Raw genomic sequence first — 27,819 nt, forward strand, 5'->3', positions numbered from 1 at the left:
CCCTCACTTTTCTAAAACTCAACTGGCCTTTTCCCAATCTGCCATTGGATGTAGTCCTCAGGGCTCTAAAACTCCACGTCTGATAAACATCATAAGCTCCAAAACACATTTAGTGTTCTTTTACTTTACAATGGGCTATTACACACTGAAGACTTTTTAAATCCTTAATAGAATTTAAGAGCACTTTGGACTGATATTTTGGTCTCAAAGATCTAATGGGGGCTAACGTTTGCATACGTGGAGGTCTAAAGAGGTCCACTTAGAGTAAGCTGTGTGATTAAATGTTGGAAGTTGTATTTAAAACCAACAGAGGGCAGGGAGCACACTGTGTTAAACCCACACACCTGGCCCTGGTGGGTTTATAAGGGGTGTAAACCTGGATGCATCCTGTTGCCTCAAAGTGTAGACGTGTGTCTAAACATATATGCACTGCAGGACCGAAGCACCTGAGGGCCGCTGCGTTTGTGCTGCTGATCTGTGTGGCCTGTGCAATGCTGCCAAAACCTGCTAAAGGAAATAGTGTCATTCATACATCCTGAAATGATCAGACCACCTGAGAGAACATTTCCAGTTCCTATGAGTTTGAAAGATCACAAGTGCATTGGTGAAGTGCCAATTTTCCCTTCGTTTGCCCTATCCCCAATTTCATGTTGCACGTGACTGGGTGACATGGATCATTACAAGAAAACTGCAGCATCGACTTGGTCCAATAGGTATTTTTACAAGTTAAAACAGTGATGCATCATTTTCTAGCCTGACTACACCTTGCAAGCTCATTGTTTTGCTTAGAGATGTCTGGAGAACTGATTCAGCCTGGTCAGATACATATCGGACCAGTCAGCAAAGTATGGGGAACGTAGTTGATGATTTGACTTGCTACCTCCTACGCTTCATTAACAAATATTTACACTGCAGTTGCTGTTGTTAATATAAAATTCAGCATTATTCTGTTTCTCAGCTCAGATTATTCAGAAACAGTTCTAGGTGAAAAGTCTATGTTGCTGAAACAGCTGCCTTCTTTTTCCAGTTTGAAAATCAGACTCAAAGGTCACTGGCAGCTGAGCAAGTGGTGAATTTGTCCAATTAAATGTAGCAGGATGAAGTGGAGCAGAGAGCTGCCAAATTGACAAAAAATGTTTTTGTCAATATCTGACCAGCAGTGTTTCAAAATGTAAGATGACCAAATGAGTGAATAAATCCAGGAGCCTCGTTCCCGCTGTGACTGCTCCATGGTAAACAGTAGCTACACTAATGATGTAGCCAAGGTAGTTAGATAATATACTTTACAGCTGCCCCAAAAACAAATACTGCCAATTATTCAAACAACCAACACCTTGCAGGGAGAGATGACCGATCTGGAGGAAAGACTAACTGACACAGTAGCTTTCCTGAAACCTTGGAGCCTAATTAAAGCAGCAGTCCTCAGATAAAATATCAGGCTGAACAGCCACTGAAACAGCACCTTGGACCCTGCTAGCCTGCCAGTGTCAACTTCACCTCCACACCATGCCGAGCACCTACTGTAGCACCAGTCGTTTCCTCGCACTGTTGTGTTGCTGGCATGGCAATAGGAAGGCTAGGAAGTGAGGAAAAGTAGAAACAGAGACAGACAGTAAAATATAAAGAGAAAGAGATTTAATTGAGGATATTCCAGCGCTGTTGAGAAGCAGCCAGCTGATGCTGTGAATACCAGACAGCTTAGGCCTTCTACCAGACTGAGCTTAATCAACACTCTGTTCACACTTATGCATAAACAGACAAACAAACACATAAACAATCACACTCACATATGCAAGCTTAAAAAAAAAAGAAGAAGCAATTTTACAAGCATTTCCAACAGTTTTAACAGTGGCAATGATAATGATCTGCAGGTCGTACAGTCTCATTCCTCTGCTGTGACTACTGCTTGGAACATACCCACACGCAACACACACGCACACACACAAGTATACACATCCTGGTTGGCATCAGGGAGGTGAGAGGCAGAGTTGCATGGCAGCGGAAGAAAGGACCAGTCTGAGGAGGAAAAGAGTGAGAGAGGACGAGTGGCTGATAGGAGGATGTGAGGAGGAATGAGGATGTGTTACAGGACGAAGAACAAACATCAGACTTTGACACAGTATCTTGATTGTAAATATATGCTACATCAGATCCCTTTGATCTTCAAATGATGGGATTATTTATATGTAACTGCAGAGAATAGCTGAATAATTTTCCAGGCAAAGCACAAGTAAAACATTACAGTTGGCTAAGGTTGCAAGAAACGTGTGGCTCCATATCTAATGTATTTCCTCCTTCTCTCCTCCATCATGTCCATAAACAGATTTTAAGATTTCAGCTGGAAAGGAAAAAATAACATGCAGCTAAACCTCAGACTACATCGCTGTCCTTCTGGTGACGAGGATAGAGGCTCCCTGCTCTCCTCTGTTCAGACTACTGTGTGTATTACGCGTGACAAGGCCGTTTTACAGGCCTACCTGATGATCTAACACACACCACCTGCTGAGGCGGCTGTGATGTCAGTTTAAAAATATCACAAACATGTCCAACCCTGCTGCATATCCCCTTCTTTCCCTTTCCCTTCTCACATCTGCTTTGTATACTGATTATGTTGCTGTACTGATGATTATCTTTACTAAAACGTATTTTCCCTTGCTTATTTTAACTTGTTTTCTCCATGTTGTCTCTCTAGATCATATTTCCAGTACTCAATGCATTTTCACACTTTCCTAATGCCCACTGTCTCCATTGTTTGTTGCCCCAGGGCAGGAAAAGAGAGCTCTTCCTCCACTTAAGAGGAAAAAAGGGTCAGGCTGAATCAGGCGCTGACAGGACTAAGCCTCTACCTCTCTGATGTGTCTACAGGGGACATGTCACTGGAAAGACGGAAAGAGACAGACAGAGAGACAGAGAGGGAGACATCTTACAGAGACAAAAGGAGTAAATTCCCCTGAATGCACGCAAATATATTGTCTAAAGAATACATCTTTCTTTAAATAAACCTTCATATTGTGTAGAAGTGGCAAGAATTGTGCCTCTCTCTCTTTTCCCTCCCTCTCTTGCTCTTTCACACACACACACACACACACACACGCGCATACGCATACGCATGCATGCATACGCACACGCACGCACGCACACGCACACACACGACGCACATATCCTGACACGTTGCTAAACATCAAAAGACATGCCGCTGTCCCCCAGGCATGTCTTTTCCTCTCCTCTCTCTCCTCCGCCCTCCCCTCCCTCCCTTCCTTATTCCCACCTTGCAGAAGACAAGCGCTAGAACAAGATAAGCATTTGAGAAGCAGATCAGGACACAAATTGTCCTTTGTTGGGGTTTAAAACTGAGACGTGTTTACACAACAAGGCACATTATACGTGCACGATCAAACACAAAGATAAAAATGCAGAAATTGAGATGGAGAGAAAATTCCGAAAAGCCCGAGGTGCCTGAGGAAGAGGGAGGGAAGGATGATTTGATGGAGTGAAGTGAAGGAAGAGGTATCCGCTGTAAAACTGCTAAAGGCTAAAACTGTATACCGTACTTGTGTGTCTGTGTCTTTGTGTGTACAAACCTCATCAACCAGCGCTCTGGGCAGTGAGGTAATAGGTGTACTGGGTGCATGGAGGAGAGAGAAATAGTTGACATTCAATAGCTGACATCTGACTGACGTAAGGCCTTCCCTGCTGTAAACAGACAGCTTCATCAGACACACCGCCTGCAGACCTGGACCGTGTTGAGCAACCAACTAGCACCTTGTGAATAATGTGCTAACACCATGGAATGCCCTAATGTTAGCAAATTGCTAGCTAGAAACCTCATTTAACTGTTTCACCAACTTATAATTTGCAAGGGCTTCTCAATTCTGGAAACAATAAAATTTTCTAACTCAAAATTGCTAGTACCAGTTCCAATCACACTTCTTAGGAAACGTATTTACTTTGTATTTTCTTTGTCTGTAAGAGCTTTTAAAATGTTCTGTGCTCCTGCTTTAGATCGTCAAACTATTTGATCCCCCTCAAAGATGGCTGAAGGTTTCGTTCCAGTTTGAAACGATTCACAGAAATAAGGTCTGGGCCTTTTTCCAACACAGATCAAGAACTGAGGGATGTTTTATTGCCCACAAGTTGTGAGATGTTCATCCAAACAGGCTAAACTGAGGATTTTAAGAAGCAAGAAGTTAATTTAGTTAGTATCAGACTTCCACATGGCCTGACAGTCAAAAAAAGCTAATTCTTTTGGTTACAAAGACCTGAATTCATGAAAAAAGAAGCAGATAATGTCAAAAGGCTCATTTAACTTGGAGGTTCCCATTCCTAATAAAATCAAAAGTGAAAGAGAAAAGATGTTAAAATCAATAAAAGATGTGCCTCTACACTCTTCATAATATGGTGTAACACAATCTTGCAAGTTGTTAATGGAGTAAATTAGGAGTGCTTGGCGAGATGCAATACACCTCCCTCCAAATGCAAATACAGCAGAGTCGCTGTCATGTACTACATTTTCACAGTGATGTGAACGAAAATAGTAAATTTTAATACAATAGATTGCTCAGCCATGGCAGCGCTGAAGATCGTTACGTTACTGTGTGTACTGTGGATAATCAGAAAACATCATTAGTCTAGCAACTTTTAAACTAAACTATTACTTAAAAGTCTCAATGCTCTATGATGGCCTAAAATCTACGACAGAAACTCCATGAGACGTCACATATTGAGCCTTATCAAGTTTGGAAATGGTCTGAGCGCCTCTAATCTAAATGAAACGCAACTAGAGTGACACCAACAAACCAATGAGGAGGTCATGGGAGAATTAACACGCTATAACAAGACTGTTGTCTGTGCCTGTGCACTGGAACCTATCACAGTAGCATAGACAAAGCAAACGGGATGTATACAATAGGAGGCCATGGGCCAACCCAGGCTATTTTATAGGGCGCTGGGCTGCTCTGTCCTCAGCTAATGTGCGGTGGTCAGTGTGTGGGTTGTGCTTTGGGCTTGGCTGAGCTATAAAGGCACTGAAGGGTTGCAGGAACATCATGTCCTCACAGCAGGGGCAAATACTGGTTAGGAAGTCACTGCCATGCACACTCGCAAATTTACCCTAAATATTCATTCACATGAAATGAAACGTGACACTGACCACGATCACAAATGCCCTTAGTCACACCCTACCCATATACTACTGGACATGCACACAGGTGTCTCAGCCTACAAGTGTTAACAGTTTTTAATACTCTTTTTCACAACACTTGACTTTCACTCTCTCAGTAGTCCAAGTATTTTTGAGAGCCATTTTGTTAGTCGAGAGTGAGGTGATTCACTACTTCTCCCACTGCAGATATTTGATCTAACTGCTGTTCAGATCCAAAACGGAGGCTGGTTTCTCTCCCTTTTCCTGTTTACTGCAAGAAAAACATTCACATGCACTGTACATGTGTATACATACAGAGGCACACATTCACATGCCACTTTTTTTGACACTTAATGTGCATCAAGCAAACATCTTGCATACAGCTACCTGTATACACATACACAAACTTGTCTACACACATGCCCACACAAGCAAATGCACACAGACACTAACACACACTCTGACACTGATGGTATAAGCAGCTGAAAAGGCAGGGATGAATCATAGTTAGCTGGAAAACTGTCCTGCACAGACTCTAGGGTACATTTTGGAGGGAATACAGAGTTCTTTAAAGGACTCCAGACACTAACACTACTACATGACTCATTACTTTACGAAGAACTGGATGGAGGAATGGATGGAGGGAAGGATGGAGAAAGATGACAGGGGGCGGAAGAGGCAGCTGGGGACAGGTTGAAACACAGCAGAGGGTATGAGAGAGGACAAAAGTTTCCAGCTATCTGTGCAATTGTGTGCGTGTGTAACTGTGTGTTTTCTGCACATGTGTGCGCGCTTGTTGACGTGCATGTATGACTGTGGTTATCTGCACTGGCTTGCAAGAATGCAGCCTGGCTGATATGAACTTCCTAAAAAATGATATGTTTGTGTGCGTGCCCTGTGGTTTGCTTGGGCGTAAAGGTGAAGTTGCCTGAGCCAAGGCGAAGACGTGATGTGCTGGGGGAGGTGAGCTTGTTGGCCTGTTAGTCCTCTGTGCACTGGGTGGTGGTGGGGATGGTCGAGGTTCAGTCAGGCCTGCAGCTCTCCTGTGGAGAGTGACCTCATCGCCTGGCCCCTGGCATTGTGGCAGCAGCACAAAGCCATGCAGGGGACAGAGGGAGAAGACTACACATGAATGTGGGGGAGGGACTGGATGTGAGTGTGGATGTAGATGGGAATGAGCCTGCATGACTGAGAGAGGGAGAAAGACAGGAAGAGAAAGAGAGAGAGAAAGTAGTGAATTCTGAAAAGGGGAAAAAGAGGACCACCAGGCTCTCAGGAAGAACAGGGATGAGAACACACAGAGGGTCATAGAGGGAATCAGTAAGACAGGAAACACAAACACAACTGCAAACAAACAGACTAAACAACGCACAACACAAACCTGCTAATTTGTTCATACTGCAGATGGCTCTTATTACAAAGCCCACCATAAAATACTAATCATAGATGCAGTCAAACATCCTCACAACTCTTCCACCTGAACACACAGAGAAACAGGTCCTCTCAATGACAGGAAAAGACACACAAATAACTGTAAAGCCAACACACACACACAACCACACACACACACACACACACACACACACACACACACACACACACACACACACACACACACACACACACACACTACTCCACAATAGTCCTCATCCTAAAAGAGATTTGGCTGGAAGAAGACTCCCAGCAACCCACCCTGCTATTCAGTACCACTATATCCTTTTTCCCCTGCTCAATGTGCTGCCAGGAATCACAGTCTGCAGGGGGTCACCTAACACAAGTGTACAAGTGTACAAGTGTGTATGCTAACAGGCATACTATAATCTTGGACATAATATGTACTTGTTTGTATGTACATGTATATACAAACAAGTACATAATATATAACATTATACATGTATTTCCTAGCAGAAGCAATGACTCAAGTGATAGGTAATATCTGTATTATCTGTGTGTGGCAAAAACACCCCCTAGGGGCTGCTATATGGTAACAACACAGAGTGTCACTGTGTCCATGCGGATGTCAATGTAGGTAGTGTGTGGCTGCATCACAAAACCCATACTGCCTGTACTGTTCATTTCAGCAAGAGCGTATCTGTTTCAAGTATGAACTCATTCGCTGGAGCACAATAGATGCGAGTCGTACATCTATTGATACGGAGCCTGATTCAAATGAGCGAGCTATCAGATATGATGATGAGAGCTGTGTTCACCTGATATGGCTTCACAGCACGCTATCTCACACTGCATCCTCTTTGTTGTCTTGTTCCTTCGCATGGGCTCTAGATAAACTTCCGCTGGAACACGAGACGACACAGATCTCTCTCGGGCAGTTTCAGTGTCTTTCCCTTCGCTGCTGTTTGTTTATTTAACTTTTCTGTCGCTCGCTGATTCATTTATTGTTGTTTTTGCACCTCTTCAAGCACCACACACAGAAAAAGAGTGCCAGTAGAATAAAGATGTTCCCTGTCCATCGGCAGGGGCTAGTGGGGAAGGTGTAGAGGTCAGAGTTTAGGGGTCAGAGGTCGACTAATCAGTCACTTCATCAACTAATTACTCTGCTTGTTAATTAGAGGATTAAAGCAGGCAGGATGCAGTAAGCACTACTTCTTTACAATCCATTTTTCTGCTTTTTATTGTTCTACTGAATGTTGTTTCTTATGGAATCATATACAATTGGCTTATTTTAGATTATTATCCTATTTTAGTGTATTTTCTAGTTTTTGCAGTTCACTTTCTCTACATATCAAGGATGAAGTCCAGTATTTGCCTGATTTACAACTGGCTCTTGATCTGAAAAGATTTAACAACGCCTCTTACCAGATGGCAATGTTATTTTAGAATATTTTCAAACTCTGCGAAGACAGCTCAAGGAATGAGATAAACAGGGTTTCACTGTGTCTGCCAGACTATTTATATGGTTATACAGAGAGCAGGGCTTCTCGTGTCTCTACTGTCCCCAGGAGAGTGTTTTGTGGTCTGAGGGCATTAGATTAATGCAGGCGGACAGGAGAATACAACTTGATGAGCATATATACATGTGTCTATTTGTGAGTGTTTAGTTTGTGTCAAGGGAAAGATAAATGCATCTCTGACAGATTTCCCAGAGGCCTTTTCCTCTGTAATTCATTTTTCACTGAATGTGACCTCAAAGAATTGCTCCTGTGTCTGTTCCTTACTACCTTCTCTCCACTGCTGCACTCACACATACTAAAGTGGGAGATCATCAAGGTCATTTATACAGGTGTGCACAAAAACTTACAAAAACAGGCCAACATTAACACATTCATGGTCTACTGCTATCACAAGTTTCATTTTCGTATCACTTCAATAGGAAGTTAGATAAGAAACCCTATTACAGTAGGAACTGCAGGAATGTGTGTTTAAACAGGCGATAGCGCTACTGTTGACTATATTAAAAGACTGGTTTTCAATGACCATTTAACAGTGGGAAGTGGTGGGGAGATAGGCTGGCAAATCTCATCTGAGGGCACACCTGGACAAACACGCTGTACGTGCATGCACACGTGTGCATGCATATACACACAAAAAAACCTGTAAACTTGACAGTTTGATTGAAGCCAGATATCTAAATTGGTGGAAAAGTGTATGATCTGATTCTTTCTGTTATCATTCCTGATATTTTCTTATCAAAACCTGTAATCTGAAAACTATCATCTAAGTGCTGTAAGTTAGCTGAAACCAAAACAGAATAATCAGACATCCAGATGGTAGGATGAGATAATAGTTTCAGTCGATATGATAACAGCTACTGTACAGTTACAGTATTGAGACAGGTGGTTGCAGGTTGATTTGGGTGTTAGCAACACAGGCTCAGCACAATATGAAATCAAACACCTGTTCCCAGCTTATCTTGTGTGCTTGTATCTGTTTGTGTAGGCATATCATAATGAGGTCATTATGGCAGCTAATGGGTGACGAATAGGGAGGTCCACCCAGTGGCCCGCTGGGAGCCACACCATGGCAGAGGTTCAGATGTCAGTTAAGAGTCCAGCCAAGGTCAAAGAGATAAACACACAGAGATACTGTTCCCCGATGGTACAGCATGTGTTCATTCCCTCCCTCCTTTTGCTTTTATCAGCAAAAAAAAATAAAAAAAACAATTCCAATCTTTGCACTGTATAGTACAAAGCATGAGTGCTACATTTATGTGTGTCTTGATGAATAAACCTAAATAACATTAGTACAAGAAAAATATGTGCTTTGATGTCTTTATTTCTGTAATGTCCTCAGCTTGCCAAGTGTTTGAAAAAAAAAAGACTATTCAAAGCAAAAACAGCGTTTCGCTGAAATCTGGAAGGCAAAATGTGTTAAGGTTTCACTTCCAGGCAGCTTAAAAAAGATGGACTACACACACACACACGCACGCACACACACACACACACACACACACACGGCTGGTGCAGCTCAGAAAGTTTGAGGCCATAAAGTTTGACATATGGAATGGTGTGTTAATCAAAGACTCCACGCTCCCAGCTGGAACAGACGCACTGGGAACAAAGTCTGACATGCATACTTGAGAATGTACTTGCGTGTGTGCGTGTGTGTGTGTGTGTGTGTGTGTGTGTGTGTGTGTGTGTGTGTGTGTGTGTGTGCACTTGTATGGCTATACATTGTGAGGACCAGTTTGAGTTTTAGAACTTTGGAGTGAGTAATCCCTGTCATGCACGTGTGTGTACAGAGTATGTTTACTTACCTTTGAACCACATGGGCTGCCGTATTGTTAGGGTTAGGGTGTCTTTTCTGAACCTCTTAACAACTTTGGCCTTTCAGTCTCCATCAGAACTACTGTTTATGTTGTTTAACAGGAAGGATTCCACATTTTTAGCAAACAATTGGTGTTGTTCGCTCAATCACCTGACACATTAGACAGAAAGTTGAGTGCGCCAGTTGAGTTTTAAGGAAGAGAGAAAAGCGAAGTATGAGTATAAAGTTTCTGCAGGGTACACCAAGTTCATGTAAAATGTAAGACCTTGTTAAAACATACAGAAGATCATTTACCCGTTTCATGATAATACCATCCAAAATATGAAACTATGATGGATAACCAACATAGACAATCTTTCCTGGAATTACTTACTACAGTATTATCAGTATAAGTACATGACTGAACATGCACGATCCTGTGTTGCAGCGATTCCACTTTTAGTTTTTAAGTGTGTAACATCTCTCATAATTAGATACAAAAATGTTTTATATCTGACTAGCTATCCAGCTTTTTTTTTTTTTTTTTTTTTTTTTTTAAAAAGAAGCTAAAGACTTATCTGTTTAAACAGACTTGGGTTATCTGTGTACCATTTCTGTTCCTTATGTATTTTACTAGATACTATATTGTATTCCTGTGTATTTGAATTTTGTATGAGTATATGCAATTGTGATTTTAACTTTTTATGGCTTTGTAAAGTAAAGTTTTATTTGTCTCTGCCTCTTTCACTCTTTGTCTCTCACCTTTACCTGTGCACAGGTAAAAAAGCACTTCAACAAAGTGAAAAAAGAGAATGTACTTTGGTAATTTAGTTTGTTAGAAAAACAAGAGCCCTTGCTCTTCTTCTAAATGTCCCTCTTTATTTTCTGTTTTCACTAACCCCATAAACCCTGATATCAAGTAATCTTCTGCTTGATGACACCTTCATGGATAATTTTTCTGCTGCCTGGCCCATTCCTGTGATTATACATCCATATAAAAACATGTATACTGTATATATATATATATATATATATATGGGTGTTTGGGGTGTAGCTTTAACACTAGAATTACTGGAACCAAATCTAATCTAAAATCGGTTGATTGTCTTTACACACATGTACTTGGCTGATATGTGTCAGGCAGGCAACAAGGATGTATATCACTGGCCCATCCTCTAGAACTGTCTCAATAGGGATTTAAATTAATTTACCAGGAAATTACTGGAAACCCTCTAAATCCTGCAGTGCCAGCTGTGTCCATATGGACACCACATATGAAGTCACACACAGTCAACACTTGCAGTCCATTTATTACTACTATCATATGCAAGTGAAGGACTGGAATGATATATGGATACTAACTATACCCAAGTTCTAAACGTTTTATATTTTTTTAGTTGTACATCTGACTCTATGGGGGTCCTAGTCTTCACACTGGAAGATATAAATCTAAACAATATAGAAAACTAATTTTGATTGTTACCAATTAGAGTATAAGACTGGATTGAGCTGTAAAATAAAACTTCCCACAGACATGCCCAAACACAGCACAATATATAACTGCTGCAGAGACAGAATCTTTTTAACAGGAAAAAAGAAAATTAGAAAGTAGAAAGTGGCCATGTTGACAAGTGTCTGTTATAAAGCTCACTAAAAATGCACTGCTTACAGAGCCAGTGCAGCCTGCCTGGATTCCTAGAAAGGCAGATAAGTTACTTAAGAAGATGAGATAGATGATGAACAAGAGACGGGGTGAGAGAGGGTAACACAACAAGGCATAAAAGAGGGCTGCAAAAAAAAGTGATGAGAGGAAAAGGAGAGCACTGGAGAGAGAAGGGGAAACAAAGAGGGCTTCATTGTTTTCGATTGTGCTCATTACTGAAGGGGATGATAGCATAATATAGTGCTAATGGGGGAACAAATCGTGTGGTGTTCAGCTTACATAACTGGTGAGTGACTAATCACACAAGATGTTTCCTTGACACACACACACACACACACACACACACACACACACACACACACACACACACACACGCACACACGCACACACACACACATACACACTAACACACACACGGCTATCATCAGTTTTTTCTCTGTCTGTCTCACACACGTAGCCCTCAAACAAAAAATAGCCATTTTATGAATGCTTCAAGCCAGTTATTGAACAAAATAAAAAACATACAGTCCAATGCCAACTAGCAGTCAAGAGAAACTAGTCAGAAGCAATTTTTTGCATGTAACTATCTCTCATCCAATGATGTATGCATTGACCCATCCCTCTGATGTCAATGAGCAATGGTCAGCTGTCACTACCTCTTCACCCAATGAGACCACATCAGCAAGAACATCTGATCACCCAAAGGGCCAGCTGTTTGCAGAACGAGAGAAGCACAAGAAAGAGAGAGAGAGCAAAATGTGAAGAGAGAGATCTGGCAGTCAAACTCCATCTGCTAATGTGCGTCAGTCCTTGACAGTTCAGCACATATAAAGAAGCCAATGCACATCATAGCGTGACTTCATCAATATCAATGACAGAAGGCATGAATAAGCAAAAATTATTACTCTAAAACTGAGTTCGGCTTAATTTTCTGTTGTGTTGTGTCTGTTGAGTTTTTCATTCATGCTAGAGGACCACATTTGCCATATATCAATATACTTCTATCTGTAGGGACTCCAGGCGCGAAAACCGCAACATAACCGCAGTGCGACCAAGCCACCAGCCAACCAAGCAGCCAGCCGTCCAGCATCATCAGCTGGAAGTGAAAAGTGAGGAAGAACAGAAAAGAGGGGGAAAGACTGAGAGAGCGACAGAGAGAGGAATAGAGAGTTAGAGGAAAAAGGCAAAGCCAACTAGCTGCCATGTCCCTGTACAATCTAGCAAAATCAGACACTAAGTAAGAGCCTTCAGCGCTGCTAGCTGCATGTTCACCCACAAATTCCACAACAACGAATTCCTGTGTGCACAGCATTAATGGCTGATGCTAGCTGTGTGTAGCGAGACAGCAAACATGACAGCCAGTCGAATTAATTCTACATCATGCATGGTTTCATGGGCTGACGACACCGCCATTACATAGCTTGGCATGCCAAAAGGCCTTGAGTACATTAAAACCTGATGGTTTATGGTCTACTGCCACATATTTTTGTGGTGTAATTCTAATCTGCCACATCAGCCACCCAAGTACATGGTTTTTTAGACTGTCCGGATCTATCACATGTTGCTCTCTGCTCGGGGCTGCTTCAGAGGCTCTGACGTGCAATCAGAGGCCTGCGTGCCTGTGCCAAGGGAGCACGGTAAATTGTCAGCTGACGAAAGACTGGAAAGAGTATGTTTTGGGTTTGGTCCGTGGAGGCTTTAGCCAACAGGAAAGCTCCGGTGTTTTCCTCTCCATGGGACATAATGGATTCTCCCCGGCAATGAAACACTATTCCGGCTGGCGGGCGGGACCGCCAGCCACCTGAGAGCTTTTCCCACAACACCCCCTTCCCTGTCAGAGCCAGATCTAGCCATCAGTGGAGATCTGGGCCAGATGGAAGGATGGAGAGAGGATGGTTGAAGAGAGGAGAAATGTGAAAGAACAATGAATAGGAGCAGATGGCAAGAAAAAGGGAGGGATGGGGGGAACTGGCATCCCTCTCTCTAAGACGACTATGGCGAATCGTTGATTTCTGAGCAATGTATCACTGTACCTCCGCCCATATCTGAATTCACAACATGATACACATACACATAAGTTACCATAACAACAACACAACGCAATGCAACACACAAAACATACAGTTGCCCCCTTACCCACCCTTTGCTGCATCCCCCTCCTCCTCTGCCACATCTGTCCATGTTAACCCCTCCTTCTCTCTCTTTGTCGGTGTCTTCGCAGACTTGAGATGCTCCCAAAGCAGGCAACACTGGCACACAGTGGCCACAAGGGCAATACACCCAACTGGAACAATGGCCTGTTCATGATTTTATCAGTTTACAAACATGCACTCAAGAGTCCACACACACACACACATATGGATAGTTGTCGCAGACATCATCAGAGTGGATGCTGTGCAAACCTATTTAAGAAGTGACAGTTTCCCTCACGAGATCAATACATTTTTATCTATCTGGGTCAAGTTTTGTACCTTCTCTCATTGTCGTCCAGGTGAGCAAACAGCACATTCTTGGAGATGGCCTTGGCCAAGGCAGTCATGGTCTTGTAGTCCTTTGGGATCACCTGTGTAGACAAAGCAGTAATATCCATTAAAGTGGACTGCAACAACACAGTGCAGGTGGACACATGAAACAAACCAGCACAAACACATAATAACCCTTACTTCAAAAGCAGACCAAATTGAGTAATTAAAGAGCAGTGTATTGGCAAACTCTGAAAGGAATATCCCACACATGTGTCTGTGTATTTTTGGGAGAGCCCATCTGTTCAGGGATTACACTCAAAATGTCACACAGCACTTAAGAATTCACAAGAGGCCTGAACTCATTCATAAAACATGCATTTTCATGTCCCAGACTGTGGAGTGTGTGCTCATGAGGGAATGGCAAAGTCTGTAGCCACAACAAAGCCACAGAACTCTGTATTTAAATAAAGGCTTCCTAGAAGAGAAACTCCTTTTACCGTATGGTGAGAAAGGCAAAAAGTAACAGAAAAGGGGAAAGAGTAAGAAAACTAAATCCTTCTTACTGCAGAATAACTGAGACAGAGACAGGAGTGTGTATGTGTGTGTTCATATACTGAATGTGTGCATGTGTTTTGTCTCTGGCGGTGGTGGAGAGGAGGGGGTAGGCTGTAATTACGTTAAACCAACAGATGTCTCCACATGAGGACAACCATGCAGCACTCTGCACAACTTGTACACAAATACACACACAACCACATCAGATGTAAAATAAAAAGTACCACATTTTTTATCTCTGTGCACTACTAAGGACTAGTGGACAGAAAGAGAAAGAGGCTGGTCTGGCCTAGAAACTGAGTTGGAGGAGGGCACAGACACCCAGTGGGGTTCAGTGGTAGAAGTAATTTTCAGATTAAGATTATAGGTCAGCGTCCTAATCATTCTCCACAAGATCCAGCTCCAGTACTGTCACCCAGGGGACCATTAAATGTCAGGGCACTCAGCTTGTTACCAGCTTGCAACCAATGTTTGAATCACTCAAAATTATTTTTCAGAGTTTCAAACCTGTCATCGTAATGTTAAGATATCTTTAGCCTCTAGCCAACTGGAAAAAAAAGGATGGCATAAAGCCACAGGGGAAAAAATGGATTGCTAATGATTTAACAACTACAAGAAGTTATGAGAGGAAGTAAATCAAATTCAGTGGGCAAAGTACATGTGTTTTCAATAGTGAAATAAGAAAAAGTCAGGGTAGCGACAAGCTTATTTGCCTCCATCTGCAATATAAATATTATTTTTCTTCAACAGCATTATATACAGTATGATGTTAGTTGTGACATATGCATAAAAATCCATAAGTTCAATATTTAATGTGACAAAAGCCCTTTAAAGTCAGAGGAAATATCTGACTTGATGTCCATTTTGTTCCCACCTTGTCATGACGTTGTCCACACTAGTTCCCATCAATCTGATGCCAGCCCTGGAATTCATTCTGTTAATGTGGCCTGACTGACAGGCCTCACAATTTGTTAAGACTAATAACACTTTGCAGCAAAGCTTTTTTTAAACAGATGAACGGGGTTAGCTAATTGATTGTGTTCATTTAAACCAGCTGTTGATTTTCACAGTGGAGTCATTAATGGAGGTGATGATGTAGGAAGATGTCAGCAAACAGGCTCTAAATACACAGTATGTGTAAGTGTATGTGCGTTTGTGTGTGTGTTACCTCAATGGCCAGAAGAAATCCTCTCATTCTAATTCAATTTTAATTCAGTTTTCTTTGATGGGCTATTGTGTTGGACAAGCATGTGAATTAATTCCTTTTTTCACATGCTGCTGACGTGGTTCTGTGAGTGGTTGCATGTGTGAGTTGTTGCGTGTGGTTTGGGGATGTCTGTGTATGTATCAGTCCGTGAGATAGCAAGGGACAGCGAGGAAAATGAGGCTGGGGATAGGGGGCCGGCTTGTTGCCACGACACATGACTGCAGCGTCTGGTAGAGATCTCAGACCCATAAACACAAATGCACACGGGTGTGTGCACACACCTGACACATACACACACACACACACTACATGCTTCAGTGGCCGTGTGATTACAGCGTGGTGATGAGGGTTCATGCCGTTATGTCATTACCCAGCAATTAATGGCGAGTCAAGTTAATTACAAGTGAATGAGCACGGTAATGATATAGCGACTAGGGTGTGTGTGTTCGTATGAGTGTGTGTGTATGTGAAAAGGTGAGTTATAGTTTCTGGCTAAAGAGCATCTTTTCCTATAGCTCCAATAAAGTATGGAATGGACAGGGCAGCTTTCAAGATGACTGATAACTCCAACAGTCTTGCAGTCCACAATGAAAAAACATGGTCCCTTTATAAAAGAAATGATTCTAGCTTCTCTTCCCCTTAATCTCTCAACCATAATATATGTCAAGCTGTCTCACAAACCAGGGATGCAAAGTAAATCCAAGCACAAATAAAACCAAAAAGTCTACTTTCAGATTTTGTGTCAGTGTGTGTATATGCACAGCTTTCATCAATTCTGATTTCTGATTTATTAAACAGCATATGACAAGAAAGCAACTTTCTGAATTCAGGGTAGGGGATTAGAGAGACCTAGTCTTTCCAGGTAGAATTCCCCTTATTCAAAGATTTTCTTTGTATTTCTTATTATTCACAGTTATAGCTGCAAAAATTAGTTGATTAATCAATTAGGTAAATGACAGAAATCTACCAAATACTTTGATAATGGATTAATTGTTAAGGTCATTTTTGAAAGAAAAAAATGCATTTGATGGCTCCAGCTTCTTAAATATAAAACTTGCTGCTTCTCACATTTTTTACATTTTTTGGACATTGCCTTGAGCTTTCATTAACAGTGACAGAAGAAGAAGAAGAAGAAGAAGAAGAAGAAGAAGAAGAAGAAGAAGAAGAAGAAGAAGAAGAAGAAGAAGAAGAGGAAGAAAATATTTAACAGATCAATTATGAAAATAATTGTTAATTGCAGCCCAAAGCCTGGTTTAATTTGTGCATGTAGACATACTGATAGTACAGTAAAATGTGGGTTTTCAGCTGCAGCAAAGTAAAACAGGCTTAAAAGAAAACAATTGCTCTGCTCATGATGAAGATGACAATTATATGCAAAAACCTGATTGGGAGTCTATCACAGTCAAATCTCAGCATCTGTCCTGAACATCAGTTTAGCTGCTGACTCATAAACTGTGTATTTTGCTTGAAATAAATTCACTGGGGTGTCAAAGTCTGTTCATTGACTGCTGTCATAAAATTACACAGCTTACACAATAAACAGCTGTGTTACAGCAACATATGAATTCATCTGTGTAATATGCATTATGCCTGTATCTGTGTGCAAACATGTTGATGAGTTTGCATCTTTAAGCGTGTGCATGTACTGGATATGTGCGTCTGTGTCTATCTGTGCACGGATGTCTGCTTATGCATCCATCTTCTGAGGCTGACCTTGCGTACGTAGCTGACAGCGTCCTCTTCAGTGTAGACCTCGGCGCTGACCCCTCCCCTGCGGCGCCGGGCCTTGACAACCGGGTTGGGTGGTGGGGGAGAAACCTCATCATCATGTGAATCTGACTGGCTGTTAGATTTCTGACGTGCCATGATTTGCTTGCATTCTTCCTGTAAAAACAAGAGGAGAGACAAGATTAGTAGAGGGACAAGCTTGGAGAGGGCGAGACAGTGAGGGAGAGAAAAAATAATACAGATAGAACATCTATAAAAACAGCATCCGTCTTAGAGAAATTATTTCAATGTGTAAAAAAAGGCGTATTTTAGGGTAACAGATACAACTACTATGGTAGCTTCAGGCAAGACAAACAAAGTCATCTGAGAGCATCTCTTATTCTTCAACCACACAAACAATCACATGAAGAAGGGCTGACAAACCTCTTCAAACACCCTGTCTAACACCAAGCATCATGTGGATTCCTAACCAGGTCAGATAACAGAAGAGAATAAACCTCAGAGAGAGCACAGTGGAAACGTTCTAGTCCTGAGTGCACGCTGTATGGACATCTGCCTGCTGTAGTATGAAGTGGAAGCTATCAAAAATGGAATATGCAGAGAGAAGAAGGCTTAACCAGGTACTCTCCTCCTCTCAGATAATGACCAACAAGGAATAAAGACATCAAAGGGGAGACAGGATGCCTCTGGCTGGCGGTTGTTTCAACTGCAGAACGCTCTGCAGGTGATGAATTATTGATTGCAAATTGATTAAAACATTAGCATAAGTACACAATAAAACCACTGTAGGGTTGTTAATATACGAGACAAGGGCAATGGGATAACAGGTTGTGCAAAGGTAACTGGTATCCACCGCAAAGTACATGTGTAGATCTAACAATAGCTGTATCTGTGTCCTCTTGCTTGCACTGTGTGTTTATTCCTTTATTTGAGTGAATTAGTGTGTCCAATAGCACATTAGGTATTGAGTTGACAGCAGTGTTGTTCACCACCACAGATATTGGTGTAGTGACCATATGTAAACACATTTTTTAGCAACATTTCAGTATATTTCAAGCCTTTCTTCTATTTGCTGGTTCACTGCATTGCTACTGTGCAGTCAGAAATAAACAAAGGTGTCTCAGAGACAAAACTCAAGACAGGAAAGTGTAACTACAAGTGGTGCTCTCACACTGCAGTACAGAAACATCCCACAGACAGAAATAAACAGAAAAAGAGCACATAGTACAGATTTTCTTGGTCCAATCACTAATCAAAATATTGAAAGATATTTACTGTATTCTCCTCCATTTGTTCTAGAAATGTTATTACTTCATTGATTATTAATGAATTTCGACAAAGAGACACAGTCAACAGACAATTGTTTCCCTACCAGATAGACACGCACACATCATGTAGTGAAAACCAGAAACTTGAGTTTGTCAGAAGATCGGACCGCTGCAGACGTTACATTCATACAAATATTGGTCAGGCTTCATGTCCTCGAGAAAAGCCTATTGCCTAGTGGATCGACTAATCAGAAAACAAGAAAACTATTTTGGCAAATTTGGATAATTATTCATCAAGGAAGGTATTTTTCACGCAAAAATGACAAAATATTATCTGGTTCCATCTTCCCAAGTGAATGGATTTCTGGCTTTTCAACGATAATAAACTGAATATCTTTTCGACTGTTGGTCGAACAAAACAATCAATCTTTAAACGTCCCCATGGGCTTTAACGTTTAGTTGAGAGAACAATCAGATAAATTGATAACGAAAATTATCATTAGTTGAAGCCTTTGTTCAGTCTTTTTAGTGTCATTTAAGATCATGTAAATGTACGAATAAAATTTGTTTTGTTTCATTAATTTTGTAAAGTAGTTGTATTCTATGAGCTTTTAACACTTGACCAACTATTGATCATTAACAAGGACACCAATCAATTAAGGAAATCGCTTGTTCACAATGAGACACATACATGCCACCAACAGCAAATACAGACAAAAGTGAGCTTTTTAAGAAGACATATCTTGTTTTACATCACCATTAAGCCACCATTCCACTGACCTCATAAAACTTGAATTTAGGAGGGCCTGGTATAATACAAGTACCAGCATTTTCTATTAAATGTACTGAGGCAACTTCTCTCTCAAAAGCAAAAATTGCAAACCTGGAGAAAGGAGAAAGAAAAAGGGAGACCTGGAGCAGCTGGGAGCATAGTGATTACTGAATGCCTTGAGCAGAGAGCAGAAATTGCTGCCGCTTCAGGGAGGGACAGAAAGAGACAGAGAAGAAGAAAGAGACAACCTGTGACAATGCAATCAGAAAGACCACAGAAACATGGAGAACCAGGGAGAGAGGTGGAGAGAGTAGGTGACAGTGAGGAGACTGTCATATCACCTGAAAACTGAGATAAACAGAGCAGTCAAATCCAGACCTCACAACCCAGCAATTATTTGCACATTCTTCCTCAACTATCTGCATAATGCATAATGTAACAGAATAATGTAATGGGAATGGAAACAGTGATACAGCAATGCTATGATGATCAGAAACATCAGCCTGTTACAGTCGTCTGGAAGGCAGCAGTCAGCTTGCACTTTCACTCAGTCCTTCCATCTCATGATGTTTTTGTCACAGTCTCTTGAATTCACTCCCTCTTCTGCCTGACTTTGTCTCTCTGATGCACATTACATCCTAAGGTTACAGTGATGCTGTGCCCTGTGATAATGCAGATTTCACAGACACACACACACACACACACACACACACACACACACACACACACACACACACACACACACACACACTCGGAGATGTAAGCAAACATACTCCAGGGCAACACAGACACACACACACACACCTCTTGCTTACGCAGAGTCACTGCCTGAGGGAACACAGCCAGGAGGAGGAGAAGAGGGGAGGCAGAGCCAGAGAGCAGCATCAACGCACGCACACACGCACGCTCACATGCCGTCTCACAAACACATGCACAGGGAGACTGCAGGGGAAGAGGTGAACTCACAGATCGAGCTTAATCAAGGTGGCAAGGTCTGCAATCAGGTAACACACCACATCCTCTGAAGACAGTGTCAGTAAAGCACAAGGAAATACTCACTTCCCTTTCTTTCAAGCACTTCAAACACAGTTATATATAAACTATAAAATATATGAACACATCTCTCTCTCCTCACTCCAGGAAAACTACAAGTCGGACTCACAATCTAGCAAACACTGTTCACATGCTGTTATCTAGAACAGTCACTAACGATCAGTCAAACTAGGTGGTACCAAGCATCTTTACCTTGCAAAAAAACTTGCACACTCCTGCCTCTATGCGATCATACAGGTTAGTATTTAGTAGTATTTACCATGGCATGGAGGGCCCCTGGTCAGGCCTGCTGTGTGTCCCTCAGCCTGTCAGAGGCACCAGGCATCAAGTCAAAGTGTGAGTGTGTCAGAGTGTGCATGGGAATCAACACACATGGATCCCAACCTCATACACATCTGACACACATGCCACACCACAGCAGCATCTTGCCATAGTAGTACAGCGACTGCCGTCTGCGTGTGTGTGTGTGTGTGTGTGTGTGCGTGTGCGCACACTCAGGTTTGAGTGTGTGTGTGCAAGTAAACAGAGAATCCAAATCAGTGAATGAAAGAGTGAGAGAGTGCGAGTGGAAAAATGTCTGCAATCCCCACGACACAGCAGCTAAAGAACAAGACTACTGATGAAAACACTGATCACAGCAAAAAGCCTGTCTCTCCATCTCTCCTGCGCAACTCTGTCTCTGCTTTCCAGCCTCTCTCTCCCTCTCTCGCTCCCTCTCTCTCTCTGCCTCTCTCACGCACACACACTCACAATCAGGTGGCGCAATGAGCGGGCTCCTCTCGCTTCCCCCCTGTCACTATGACAACTGGGTACTGTGAGCATCCTGAATAGTTGGTGGAGAGTCTGAGCAGGAAGCTCACGCACCTACATTCACGCACACACCACTTCTGACGTCTGTTGACAGATTGTCCCTCTCTCTCTTTCTCTCTCTCTCTCTCTCTTTCTCTCTCACTAACACATCTATAGTGATTCAGTTCACAGAAGGGAGAACGTCACACCCTTCAATACAGACTTCTGTTGTGACCAAATGGCATGCCTGTGCGTTTTCAACCAGCAAATGGCTCCAAACAATCCTATAGGGATACATCATCGTCCCATACATTCCCTGTTTGTGCCCGACACTGTCCTGTAACATGCAGTGTCTTTCTCGGTCATTACTCATCTCCAGCCCCACCCAGTGCTTTCCTCTGAAGTCAGAGGGTCAGCCATGAAGTGAAGACTTTGTGTCTGGCTCCAACAAGTCCTCATACTGTTGTGTCCCCAGAGCTTAAACACAGGGACACAAAAACACTTTTGATCGTAAGTGTAAAAGTATCTACAGAGGAACCTTCATTAGTCTAAGGTGAGCTGAGAAAAGCCGCAACGTGTATTCACCAGCACTGTAGAAAAATCTTTTTTTGTTTTAGCTTTTCTGTAACAACACACAGGCTAGGCAGTTTCAAGCAGTGCAATTTATTATTTCCAGGATTATGTACAGTAGCTAAGCAAAACCTAATTTCATTCAATTTTTTGCAACTATTTTACTTTTTTGCCATCATATCACAATCTGTGGAAGTGCAATTTCTATTTCAAATATTATAAAATATCTTTCCAACTGCAAAAGAACACCTCTGGCACACCTTTAATATCCTGCCAACTAATTTTTATTTATTTACTAATATATCCTCTACTCTAGAATAAGTGCTATTGCTGTGTGTCCTCCTCTCTCTCTCTCCCTCCTCTCCTCTGCTCTCCCTGCGTCATCATCAGCGGCTGGGTGCCAGAGAGAAAAGACAGGAGAGCAGTGATAGGAGGGGAGACAGAGGACACAGGCGTAAGCAGGACACAGAAGCTTTGTAAAAAGTGGCCTTTCCATTAGAGACACAGTGACTGCAGGTCAGGGATTAACCCAAAGAATGAAGACAGAGACAAAAGATGACACTCATCCAATCCCATGCACCCTTGCTCAGTGTAAAGTAACCATTATTAAACCATTATCAGTTCCAATTTCAACTCATTTATGGATGATGAGTCATATTAGAATGGGCCTCCCCTGTGTTGTTCATTCCCTGAACCAATTTATGCCAATCAGATATGAACAAAAGTTATGACTACTTCTCATCCTAATAGCTCTAACAAACCAGAGTTAATCAGCCCAACCACACATCACGGTCAGTGCAAAAGTATTCAACTCATCCGGAGGATCAGTGGGCTTGCAGCGCAAATACATCAAAATATCCATTCTTCCATCAAGTTAATTCAAGATATTTGATAGAGAAAAGCAAACAACCGCAAGTGGTTACCTTAGGTAGTCCCAGCCCGGTGACGAAGACAATTTCACTCTCCACTGCCAGGGCTGAAAGCATGCGAGTGAACCAAAACCAACAAGTTGCCACAAACACACACACACACACATATACACACACACACACAGGTAATGAAGCATGGAGAGCAGATCCACCAGCAGAGCTAACAGTCTACTCATCACTCTGTTCCACATCATTACAGCACCACAATGGACAGAAAGTTCGATGATGTTCACTCTCTTTATGGTTGCAACACACATAAATTTAGCTTGCTATCCAAGTAGCGCCTCTCTGCTGGCTATATTAATTCTTTAATCTAAAGCCTCAAACCTACAGGCTAACATTTAACCCATAACCAGCATTTACTCCGACCTTAAGCTAAATCTTAACCCTAAAATACACATAAGTTAAACTACTTGTAAGGACCAACTTTATTGCCCCATCGGCATCAGGCCTGTAGTAAACACACGTAAATGAGAATACCGTTTCTGGGATAACAGACAAAGTTTTTACTGGCCTTGTCAGTCTCTTTCCACGGCCCACTGTGTGTACCTGTCATTAAGGGTGCAGCCCAGGCCCAGCCCTCTCTTCTACTTCTTTCCCTTGTTCTGTGTTGACTGGAATTGTTGGTCATATTCACTTTGTTTATTTCCCATTTACAGAGCCAGAGCTGTGTAGGAACACCATATTTTTTTTCAGCACATACACACAAAACAGACAACAAGTGGACTGTGAGGAGATATTCACTGAATTCGACAGTCTATGAATTAGAATTGCCTACTCCACTGTTAACTGCCCAGGAAAACATCTTTTGCTTAAATCCTGTGTAGTTTCTGTACATATCTTTCTTCTCTCACACAAACCACCACTAAGTAGAGGAAGGTGGAAGGATACAACGGGCAGATGAAAGAGGACAAAGAAGGACCACCGTGGAGACAGTGGCTGGGGGTCCAAATTACCTGTAGGGGCCCAGGGTGGGCCAGGGAGGAGGAGGTTTAGGCCTGGGTCACTGCACCCCAGGCTGATTTTGACAGAATACCATGCTCCCAGCATAGTGGTGATGAGTGAACAAACAGAGGCTGGAGATACTAATTACGCTTGTGATGCAAAACTCTGAAAGAACATACTGTTTGTAATTCTGAACTTAGCTGAAATTTCTGAACTTAATTTACTACATACACAACACTGGCATACAAATAGAGATCGATGGTCTCAGGGTAGAGCAAGAGGAAGACAGGGACCATGTAAAAGAAACAAAAGGGAAAGCAGAAGATAATCAAAGCTACACCTAATTCTCCTCAAAATGCTCTCAGCAGACTCAACAAACAACCAAACCCTCCCGACAAATTGTCAATCACAGGCCTTTGAAGGGACTGGCGGATTTGTTATGATAGGTCCTGGTGACAGCTGAATGGCTGGCGGCCAAGAGAGGCTTCTCATCTTACATGGGAGGGGGAGACAGTGGTTGATTGACTGATAGAGAAACAAAAAGAGAGCGAGGAACTCTCCCATAATGCAACATGATGGGATCTTTCACAAACAGAGTTGATGCACCAGAGCTTACATTTGTTTTACTCGACATGCTTTATGATGAGCCGTGCACAATACACAATCACTACAACACTGGCCTACATAGAGATGTAGACAAACAAACATCACCACTTCTGTATCCTCAATCTTCCCTGATGTTATTATGTTAGACTTTAAAACAAAAAAACAGGAGGAGAGAGTAAGGTTACTCGAGTTCAGAAATAACAAATAATTCCATTTAAAAGCACTTTTCTCTGTTACATGATCAGATATAAGTCCTAACCTGTAGGTAATTCTGCTGTTTAGAAGAGTCGATAGTAGAGAGTAGAGCTTTTTTCTGATTATCTAAAGGTTTGCCATTTACACATACATACTTGAGAGTTCATAAATGTATAAAATGTTGCTAAAACTACAGGATTAAATCTAATTTAATGTATTCTAAACGCACACATAAAACAGTGAATGGATGTTCAAATGGAGATGTATTTTCTTCAGTTCCATAGAAACATGGAGAGATCAAGCAAGTCTAAGTGGGACAGTCAACAAATGATATGTGTGAGATGAATGTAGAGAAGAGAGGGAAAGAAATGGGAGATTAGAAAAGTATGTAACTATAAAAGTAACTGTAACTGTAAAAGTATGCACTATAAGAGCAAGGTATTAGATAGAAAGACAGATGAAAGGAAGCAAAAGTGGATGAAAATCTGCATGGATATGACAGCTGAGGAAAAACCAGAGCAATGAAAAGATGAGGGATAAGGGAGAAGTTGCAAAAAAAAAAAAACAGGCATGAAGCATGAGACACAAACTTATGACAATCCTGTGAACTTAAAGAACACAGGCAGCATTCTGCTAATCAAACACAATCACAACAACAAATATATATACACATACACACATACACATATAGATATACACACTGTTAATGTGAATGGTAATATTTAAGGGTCAGTTCAGCCACATCATAAAAAGATAAACTTTCTTACCTAAGTACGAGTGGTATCTAGCCATGCAGATAGATTGAGTTCTTTTGTTCTTTGCTACTGAAAAATCTCCCCCGACAATACAGTGGAAGTGAGTGGAATTGTGTTTGTGATGCTCAAAACAGTGAAAAGTTATATTCGAACAACTCAACAGCAATGTTCAGATTCCTCTAAATAATTTACCACAGACTGAACTATCAAAAGTTTTCAGTATTTTCAACCTTTAGCAGAAAGCGGCTACTATTGAAAACTTTCCACAGCTGTTCTATGGCAGACGAGGAACAGTCCTTGAGGGTTCATTTAAAACAAAACAGGGAGGAATGAACTATAAGATGCTAAAACTGTCAGCGGAAATTAATGAGGGACAGCACATTGCAATGAGTCCTAAGTTTCGATTTAAGATCACAGAACAGTGCCGCAGCATTACTCACTCAAATGTGGCGCTTAGACTCATGTCCAAGCACCAAACACATACAGATGGAGTTGAGGAGTGATGGCTGTCATGTGCTGAACATTTGGTTCCCAGTGCAGGTGGCATATCAGTGTTGACTTTCTAAATAGCTGAAGTGAAAACTCTTATGTAATCAAATATGTTCTCACAGAAAGTAATAGAAAGAGGAGAGGGGTGGGGATATAAATGTAATACGTGATAGATTTGCTATAGTAACACAGTGCTACAAATGGAAGCAGGATGTCTCAATTTTCAAAGTCAAAATTCAAGTCAAAATTTTCATAAATGTGGCCAGGCAAGGCCTTGAGCCTTGTGAAGACGCAATGTGCCTAATTCAATAAAACATCTGTGGTGGCAGCTGCCCACTTGATAAACTGAGTGACATATCCACACTCACACATTCAGTCCTGGCACTTTTTAGCAGATCTGTAATGATACAGACTGATAAGATCCAGTCACCATTTCTGGATTAGTGCCACATTCATTTTACCATCTAAAATAGCCTTCTGCAGGAATGTTCACTTATTACGCACATGATTGTGGTAAAAAGGGACTGCAACAATGAGCACTGTGTATTAGAAATTCATTCTAACCACTGTTTCAAAGCCATCCGTTTGCTATAATCTCCTACAATAAGCTTTTGTATTAACAAGAAACTTACTGCCTAATTACAGATATTCCACTGTAAGGTAAACATCTATCTATGTAGCCAATTTAAAGTTAATAATACATATTAACAAGTAGAGAACATCTTTTAAAAGATAGCTATGTTGGAATACTTTAAAAACTAAGGCTAAGGTGTCACATGAATGTTGCCTTTTTACAGTGTAGTGTGCCGAAAATGAAGGTTCACTTCTCAGCAATTACACACTGAGCTGAGCTGATAGAGATACAGAGATGAGAACACCCATCTGAAGCTACTGTTGTAGAGATCAAAGGCGTCATTACCATGCATAAATAGGCAGGATGAAAGGGAGCGAGACGCCTGTTATTTTCCCATTCACAACACCGGCTGGGGACCAGAGACATATTATTATATCAAAACAAAAGTTAAAAACAAACTAGTCAGACTGATGATTTAGTGAGCTTGTGCTTGTGTCTGTGTGTATGTGTGTGTGTGTGTGTGTGTGTGTGTGTGTGTGTGTGTAGGCGAGAGACACAAGAAAGAAAGAAAGAAAGAAAGAAAAGGAAGGAAGACAGTAAAAAAAAAAAAGATATCAAAGAACTGTGAATGCAGACGATGGAGGAACTGAGACAGAGAAAAGAGATTTTCCAGATAAGATTGTGAGAGCTGTATGAAATGGATCCTGTGCAGATATGAAATGAGGTTAGAAAGACTACCCTGATGATCTAACTGGCACACAGAAAAAGCTGAACATATGAAAGGACAGGAGGAATAAACTTTGTGAATAAAGGGGCTGACTGAACACAGGATAGACTTCAGTCTAACAATCCTCTACTGTTGCCTTGGTTACTGCCTCTAGTGGGCGACGAGTGCTGACGAAAATGGCTGTGAGAGACGACAGAGAAACACACACACAAACATGGAGGGTGAAGTACAGGAGAAATGTGATGACAAAGGTGCATTTTTTTCTTCTCTTTGTTTTGAGAGCAAAAGATGCCTCCTCTGAAAGACTGCCAGAGTCAGGGACAAGATCTGACGACCTGTTCTATTTGAATTCTTGAAATTCAGGATGTTGTTCTGCATTTAAAAATCAGCTTATGTATTTTGATCTGAGAAAAAAAAATATTTTAAGAGATTAAGATGAATACTTTGAGCAATAGAACACTGATAAAGCTTGAGACCAACAATAGGAAATTCAGAAAATAAGATCTGCAGTCTGCAGTCCTAAATCCAGATTAAATGGACATAGCTTGTTGAACCAAATACTGTCCTCAAAGTTACCCTGTGCAGGGGGAAAGGAGCACAATAAGCTCCTTAAATAACTGGGACACCACAAAAACATAAATGGCCTGTTTCAATTTTACAAATGACTGACCTCACAACACAAGAA

General features: G+C 41.6%; 1 protein-coding gene across 1 annotated transcript in view; it reads right to left on the bottom strand.

The window, feature by feature from the left end:
• Positions 1–27,819, bottom strand: part of prkar1b (protein kinase cAMP-dependent type I regulatory subunit beta) — a 63,321-nt gene that overhangs the window by 30,372 nt on the left and 5,130 nt on the right. The window contains exons 3-4 of the mRNA XM_022752483.1: positions 17,448–17,618; positions 13,979–14,070 (exon numbers count right to left, since the gene is read on the bottom strand). Of these exons, the coding sequence (XP_022608204.1) occupies positions 13,979–14,070; positions 17,448–17,618 (263 nt within the window). The remainder of the gene's footprint in view (positions 1–13,978; positions 14,071–17,447; positions 17,619–27,819) is intronic.

Source organism: Seriola dumerili, unplaced genomic scaffold (assembly GCF_002260705.1).
Source record: "Seriola dumerili isolate Sdu_G_001 unplaced genomic scaffold, Sdu_1.0 BDQW01000169.1, whole genome shotgun sequence".
Taxonomy (NCBI): Eukaryota; Metazoa; Chordata; class Actinopteri; order Carangiformes; family Carangidae; genus Seriola; species Seriola dumerili.